Source organism: Pimephales promelas, chromosome 8, assembly GCF_988280905.1.
Source record: "Pimephales promelas chromosome 8, fPimPro1.hap1.1, whole genome shotgun sequence".
NCBI classification, from domain to species: Eukaryota; Metazoa; Chordata; class Actinopteri; order Cypriniformes; family Leuciscidae; genus Pimephales; species Pimephales promelas.
The window spans coordinates 25,436,480-25,444,316 of NC_142776.1; the positions used below are offsets into that span (position 1 = coordinate 25,436,480).

Consider the following 7,837-nt stretch of genomic DNA (forward strand, 5'->3'; position numbering starts at 1 on the left):
TTCAATATGTAACAAAAACATTTATTGTGTTTATATGTACACAGGGTAATGAATGGACATTGGTGTCAAGGCACAGAATCTTGCAGAAGTGTGCGTTAATAGGGGTCATTAAAAGGGTAGTGAGGATGTCCTGCGTCTCGGGGCACAGACTTATCATCAACCTACAAAAAGTAAAAAGACAAAAACACTCAATTCAATTTAAAAACAGGATAAAACATACATAGTGTTGGAGTGCCTTTGATTTGGCACAGTCTTAAATGCAGAAGATTCAGCATCAAATTTACTTTTGAAGTAACCTTTTTGTTACTGTAAAATGTAGTGCTATGTTGTCGCTTTATAGTAATATAACTTACAGTAATGGTTGGCACAATGTAACGCCAGCCTCTGTGCAATGCGGTCACTTGACTAATTTCCTCAGGTTCAAGAGTAAAATCAAAGACCTGTAAATTAGCAGAGCAGTGCATTGTTACAATACAAGGTCATAAACAAAGAGGTGGAAGAATCAAGAAAAACTTTCAGAAACCTGGATGTTCTCTTTGATCCGAGACTGTGTAATGCTCTTTGGGATAGTCACAACTCCTCGTTGAGTTTGCCATCTGCCAAAATAACAATGAGGAAATACTATGTAATATTCGGTCAAGAAATATGAAATATGAACTAGTGCAAACACATGAATTTACCTGATGATAATTTGTGCAGAAGTCTTGTTGTATTTTTTGGCTAGCGCAGAAATGGCTGGTTCCTCCAACAGAACAGGTTCCTCTGGATGCTTCCAGGCTCGGTCAGGAGAACCTAGCGGACTGTAGGCAGTCATCACCAATCCCCGATCCCGACAGTGAGCCAACAGCTCAACCTGGGCCAAGTATGGATGGGACTCCACCTGCAAAACACTATTGTTACTCTACCAACTGATATAATAGGCCAAATAAATGAGGACATCGCATTTTCTTCTGACCTGTAAAACGGTGGGTTTGATGCTTGCAACTGCTAAGATGTCATCAATCTGCCTGCTGTTGAAGTTCGAGAGCCCAATGGCCCTGACAAGCCCCTTTCCCACAAGTTTTTCCATAGCAGCCCATGTAAGCTTGTAGTCTATATCATCATACAGCAAAGTTCCATCTTCCTTCCTAGGAAAAGAGGTATCACCTCGTCTGGACAAAAATAAGAGGAATATTACACTGGCATCTGGGAAAAGGCATTAAAGGGATAACTATTCTGATATTTTATACAAGAAGACATTTTGAAGAATGCTGTCATTCAAACACTTTCAGTTCCCATTGACTTCCATTATATAATTTGACCATACATTACAATAGAAGTCAAAAGGTACCGAAACTGATTTCTTTAAAAAACCAGCATTCTTCAAAATATCTTCTTTTGTGTTACACAGAAGAAAGAAAGTCATACAGGTTTGGAATGAAATGAGGGAGTGTAAATGATGACGGAATTTTCCCTATCCCTTTAAGAGCACTTTATAGTTCATTCCCCAAAGGAGATAGGAAAATGTCACATGTCTATTGTCAATAAACAAGACACCCTAGATAAGACAACAGTAGACTTTCAGAGTCTTGCACCCTTTCAATCTCCTTTATTAATATTTTTTATCATCTTTAATTTTTACTAAATTAACACACATCTTTAACATTGTGTTTACTATATATATATATATATATATATATATATAAAATATATATATATATATACACACACACACACACACACACACACCACAACCGAGTGCTTACTGGAAGGCATATGGCCAATGGATGAGGTAGAGGTCCAGGTACTCCAGTTTCAGGTCTTTTAAGGTCTTTAACAGAGATGGCTCCACATCATCTGGATGGTGTTTGGTGTTCCACAGTTTGGAGGTAACAAATACATCCTCTCGCCTGATTCCCTTGAAAGAGGACAGAGGTTGTAAAGCACAAATGATTCCTTTATATATACAGTAAGTGTGAGTATATTTCATATATGTTTTCAACATAGTTGCCCTACTTTTTCAGGCCCCATCATTTCCTGGAAAGCTTCACCGATCTCTGGCTCATTCGCATAAATTGGAGCACAGTCAATGTGCCGATAGCCAGATTGCAAAGCCCAAATGACTGCCTGTTTTACCTGGAGATGACAACATATTTATACAAAATACTTATTGAAGTTATACATTCAAATCAAATACAATAATTTGTGTAAATGTGTATTGAATAACAATATATACAGTAAATAAATGATACATCAATGAACTGTATATCCTGGTAAATTCGCCCTCGTCTTCAAAACATCAAGATTCCAATTCTGTCATGATTACAGTTGAGCTGATGTACTAAATAAACACACTCACCTGTCCAGGTTCACTCTTCCATGTCCCAAGTCCCACAAGAGGCATCTTACGCCCAGTGCTGAGGACAGCAAAGTCATTCATACTCATCCTGTGTGCCTTCAGAGAAAAGAAAACATAGAACACAATATGAACAGTGTTCAAACAGAAGAAAGCATGGAATAGACTTTACTATATTAACTTTTTGATTAAATGTACTAGTAATTTAATCCAAACCCTAAACACTCACAGAAAGGCAGCAGAAGGCCTATGGTGAATGAATGCTAGCTACGGACTGAGTGCTCAAAAAGTCAGGATCAGAATGAAAGGAAGTGTAACATGCTGACTAATCAGCTGACTTCCACATCAGCTTTAGGAGGATATTATAAAACACCCTGAACTGCATTTTTGGGGAAAGCATATACTTTGGGTTTGCACATTTTAGAAAATTAATAATAAGAATGTGTTTGAGTCTTTGCATTTCATATAAGGGAGGTTGAATCATGTCAATTTCATTCACCCCAGTCATTATTCTATAACAGTTTCCTCAAGATTTTCAAGTTAGTGCAGTAAATCATTAAACAAGTGGTTAACGTACCACTCTTCGACAGTAAAACTTGTGACAATGAAAGAGACGAAGAACACGTTGAATATGCTGCATTTCTCTCGGCAAAATCAGGTGATCCAAAGTCCAATGTGGCTTATCATTACGAAGAATGTCAGGGAAAGTTTTAAAAAAAAAATATATTATTGGTTCAGATACTTACTGTGTATGAATATGATAAGAAAATGTCTCCACTATAAAGCTATCCAGTTTGATTTTTTTTTTTTTTTTGAATATTTTCTCATAACGTAGACGTTTTTACTTCCCGTTCGCTGTCATCTAAAAACACCCGTCAAAATAAAAGTCTCCATAACAACAAACAGAAACTCTTCAAATTTGCATTTAAATAATTTCTTTATCGAAAGATTGCATTTCCTAGTTTAGGTGTCAGTAATACAAATTAAAATCTACACAACATAATAGAGAAAATAAATCCCATGTCATTTTAGTTATATAAAAATAAGAGGATTAATCTAAAACTCATTTAAATGTTTCTATGTGAAAGTAAATCTAAGTGAATATTTAGTCAACTACACTTTGCACTCTTCTCCCTATCTTTTATTTAGCAGATTACCCAATTTTATATTTACAAGAAAATACATATTTCATCTCCCCCTGAAATTAGGTGCAAAGTGGTTATGCCCAAGCTTCTCTTTGCTCAATGTGTTCAATTCAATTATAGAATCAAATGTACCTGCAGAGAATTCACCAAATTCAGAGACTGAAATCATATACAAAACTAATAATGAAAACAAATTTTCTTGTATACAGTTTAAATCATCTTTATAACAGGAGGCATTGAAACGACAATACATCAAATGTTTATTTTACATGGTACAGTTATTTCCGAATGAAAAAGAAAATTCATGGTAGCCAATTTTAATTAAAAGTATAAAATAGCATCAAAAACCACAGAATAAGGTCAAGCTTTTGACGACAGAAATTGTTCTGTTTCTCCATATAATTCAAAAAAAGCACACACATAAAAAAAAATCTATAAAAACAGAAAGAAAAACTGAGATCACTCTTTTTCTCTTCGACTTCTCTTGTGACTCTTCTTCGACCGACTAGAACACACAGAGATAAATGCAGCATTAAAACAAGAAAAAACTATAATAAGTAATAATGAAGACAACCATTTAAATTGAGCATTACCTTTCTGGGGACTTTGAGTGACTGCGATGCCGGTGACTTCTGTGGTGACCTGAAAAAATAGACCAATATTTCCCTAATGACCAGTTTTTCCATTTACTGTAATCATTTTTTAAAATAACAAATTGTGGTGTCTTATTTTCTTTGTGTACTTCAAAACAGCTTGACTGTACCTGGAGATTTGGAGCGATGCCTTCTGTCCCTGGATCTGCTGCGGTGTCTACGGGGACTTTTGCTTTTGCTTTTACGGTGGCGGTCCCGGTCCCGGTCACGTCTGGGTGATGGGCTGAATAAATGATATATAAAGTAATCAGACAAATGTATTTAAATCACCAATAATAATGTGCCAAACCAATAATGAATATAAAATACATTGCCAACTTCTGAATTGTAATTCCATTACATACCTTCGTCTTTTAGGTGATCTGCTCCGTCTAGAGAAAGACAATCAGAACACAAATTATTCAACTGTTCAGTTATGAATATTACCCACATGAAATAATGATTGCATTTAAATGACAATTAGCACAATCACTTACCTTCTGGGTGAGCGGCTGCGTCTGTAGCGTGGAGATGGAGACCTGCGTGGCCGATCCATATCTCTGTAACTTCTTCTGTGAGGCTCTGGTGTCTGCACTCTCTCAGGCTGCAGGACACGAATGGTTGTAGAACAATTATATTCACAAGATATAATCAGTTATTGTAAGACATTGTGGGTTCTCTTTTACCTTCTCTTCTTCATCATCCTCCTCTTCACTGGTCTCAACCTCATCCAGGTCTTCTTCCAGGGCACTAATACGAGTATCCAGTAGCTCAGCTTCCTCCAAAACCTGTCTCTTCTGTGAAGAAAAAAAACAACAGCAAATGAACAAGCGGACACATTATTTCATGACATATTTGACTCAGTACACTTCCTCTTAAATTCACATTAATACAAATAAAATGTGAAAAAGAAAGTACACCCCTTTGAATTCTATGGTTTTATGCATCAGGACATAAAAAAATCCTTTGGTCTTTAACCCTCTGGGGTTGTTTGTTTCAGAGTCACACTCATACAAAATGAAGAAGCCATGCGTGACAAACTAAGTACACCCATGATTTTATAGCTTGTAGAGACACTTTTAGCAGCAATAACTTAAGGTTATGATTTTCTATATGACTTTATCAATCTCTTCCATCGTTGTGGAGAAATTTTGGCCTGCTGTTCTTTACAACATTGCTTCAGCTCATTGAGGTTTGTGGCCATTTGTTTATGCACAGCTCTCTTAAGGTCCTGCCACAGCATTTCAATTGAGTTTGGACTCTGACTGAGTCAATGCAACACCTTGATTCTTTTCTTTTTCAGCAATTCGGTTGTAGATTTGTTGGTGTTTTTGGGATCATTGGCCTGCTGCATGACCCAGTTTGGGCAAAGCTTTAACTGTCGGACAGATGGCTTCACATTTGAGTCTAGAATACTTTTGTATACAGAGGAGTTTATGGTCGACTATATTTGGTTTTCACCAAATAATAGATTTTAGATGCAACATCGCAAACCTAAGCACAGTGCTGCTATGTTCTTTATACAGAGAAGAGGTTCTCTTTTTATGTTCTTCTAGCAACCCTTCCAAACATATTATACTTGTCCTGTCTTTGTCGAATTGTACTGCCATAAACTTTAACATACTAACTGAAACCTGTAGAGTCTGAAGTGAAAACAATACCTTGAGAGGTAGTGGCTAATCTTTTTATTTTATCACTATTTTTTTTTTTTACATGTTAATCACAGAGATCACAGAAATGACCGTTCAAAAGACAAATGAGGTGCAGGAGTATTTTGAATTAGTAATAAAATGGAAAAGTTTTATGCAAGCTGTCTGTGCTATGTAAAACTGGCATAATTCCACTAGAGCCACATCTAACCATATATTTAGGACATACACGTAGGTGTGATAGTCGAAGCAAGCAAATGCCCCTCGCGTATTCACTTAAACCCTGAAAAAAATAACTGGGCTTCAGAATCAGGATCAGAATGAGCTTTATTCGCCAAGTGTGTTTAGCGGCATTTATTATGGGATTTGACTGTTTGATTTATAGATTGTTTCAAAAAGTCTGTAAAGGATTTCTTACTTTTAGACTAGTCAGTTACAAAACTTCAGTTTAAACACTATTTTGAATAGGGTCCTTTCTAAATTCAAATTTTGTCTTGTGGACTATATGTAACAATATTTAATGTAAAATATCTTATGTTAAAAAATAACATGCAATTTGCATGATCCCTTTTATGTTGTTAAAATAATTAACATCTTGCAGATTCTGAAAGGTGTGTGTAAACTTTTGACCACGTCTGGCACTACATGTATGAAGTACAACCAACCTGAAGTCTTGGAAGGATGATGTCGCACATCCGCTCTGCATGAAGAAGCTCATCTATGAACTCATCGACATGCATCAACTCAAACTCTATGTAAAGAAGACACATTATTTGCATTTTTTTCCGCAAGGAAAAAACTTTCAATGCATTTACCCAATTAATATTGAAATGTATTTATAAAATAAACTCCTCACCTCCATTTCTATTCTGGCTTTTGATTTTTCTGTAGTCATTGTATAATGGTTCTAAATACTTGTAGCAATCCACAGAAGTTCCAGTCAGGCGCATATACATCGCTCCAAGCAAACGGACATACCTGGAGTGGGGAATAAAAGCAGTACAGTAATACAAAAAGAGTAAATGCCAATTAATACAGATAAGAATAGTAAACTACACACTAACTTGAAGTCCTCATTCTTGATGAATTCCACAATGATGTCCTTTTCAGGCTGAATCTGCAGCATCTTTAATGTCAGACATAAGAATGGAGTAGGCTTGATGTTTCCTCCATAGACACCACCAACAAACTTTAGCTCCATTGCTTTGTCCACCACAAGCTCAGCTACATTTTACAGAGGGGCAATAACAGGGACAATTAAAAATGGTGCTTGGAACATTAATTCCATAATACCATTCATATGGAAATATATCAAGTAAATGTTATATAACAGATCATAACAAAATAAAGGATACTGCAGCATGATATACATGAACTATTAAGGCCTCTAAATTTTCAGTATGATGATCACACTATGGTGTAAAAATTGCTGTACACAATCTTGTAATTGCCTTCTTTCTTCTAATTGACAGTTCTCTTTGTTGTGAAATCTTTCATGATTTTATAAAGTAAACATAAGAATAACTTTTTTTATATTGTTAATAATATTTATACAATTAAAATAAACATCAAATTGATAAACATTAAGTTACAGTATTACATCTAACCTTTTTAGCCATAATTATATATAACAGAATCTGCACCAAATTTTTGGTCTGCACCAAAACCATGTTTTCTCAATACAATGTATGTTTTTCCCCACTCCTCAAGCTTGAGCTTCATCATTATTCATACTATCTGGGCTATAAATTCATTTTATTTTTGTAATTTTATTTTTGTAAATAACTGCGTTACTCTTGTTTGGGATGTAACATGAACAAATACAATATGCAACGTTAGTCCGGCACACTTGTCTCACCTGTAAGTCCAAAGCATTCCTCTTTCCAGTACTTAGACTCATATATGCGTGTACGTATAATCTTCTCGACAAGATACTGAGGATTTGTTCCATGTATACTATTGGCATCTTTTACCGTTCTATTTGCCATTGTGGCTTACAATTTTAAACGAACAAACGAATCAACGATACACTAAAATGCCATGGAGAAATATTGACGAATGACTTCCGGGGGAAAA

General features: G+C 35.6%; 2 protein-coding genes across 4 annotated transcripts; both read right to left on the bottom strand.

Moving 5' to 3' along the window:
* Window positions 1-5: 5 nt before the first annotated feature.
* akr1a1b (aldo-keto reductase family 1, member A1b (aldehyde reductase)) lies at window positions 6-3,220 on the bottom strand. 3 transcript variants are annotated; one of them, XM_039647734.2, is made up of 9 exons: window positions 3,082-3,220; window positions 2,339-2,434; window positions 1,996-2,115; window positions 1,746-1,897; window positions 956-1,151; window positions 681-880; window positions 524-596; window positions 354-440; window positions 6-161 (listed from the first exon to the last, which is right to left on the bottom strand). In XM_039647734.2, the coding sequence occupies exons 2-9, from the start codon at window positions 2,423-2,425 to the stop codon at window positions 96-98; spliced, it is 981 nt and encodes a 326-aa protein (XP_039503668.2). In that variant the 5' UTR covers window positions 2,426-2,434; window positions 3,082-3,220; the 3' UTR covers window positions 6-95. The 3 variants fall into 3 exon arrangements, with proteins under 3 accessions (XP_039503668.2, XP_039503667.2, XP_039503670.2); XM_039647733.2 differs by lacking the exon at window positions 3,082-3,220 and adding an exon at window positions 2,913-3,058; XM_039647736.2 differs by lacking the exon at window positions 3,082-3,220 and adding an exon at window positions 2,565-2,686.
* Window positions 3,221-3,720: 500 nt separating this feature from the next.
* Window positions 3,721-7,833, bottom strand: prpf38a (pre-mRNA processing factor 38A). The gene is made up of 10 exons (XM_039647737.2): window positions 7,620-7,833; window positions 6,826-6,985; window positions 6,618-6,739; window positions 6,427-6,512; window positions 4,799-4,909; window positions 4,610-4,716; window positions 4,478-4,504; window positions 4,244-4,356; window positions 4,074-4,122; window positions 3,721-3,985 (listed from the first exon to the last, which is right to left on the bottom strand). The coding sequence occupies exons 1-10, from the start codon at window positions 7,747-7,749 to the stop codon at window positions 3,940-3,942; spliced, it is 951 nt and encodes a 316-aa protein (XP_039503671.1). The 5' UTR covers window positions 7,750-7,833; the 3' UTR covers window positions 3,721-3,939.
* Between the last annotated feature and the right edge of the window lie 4 nt (window positions 7,834-7,837).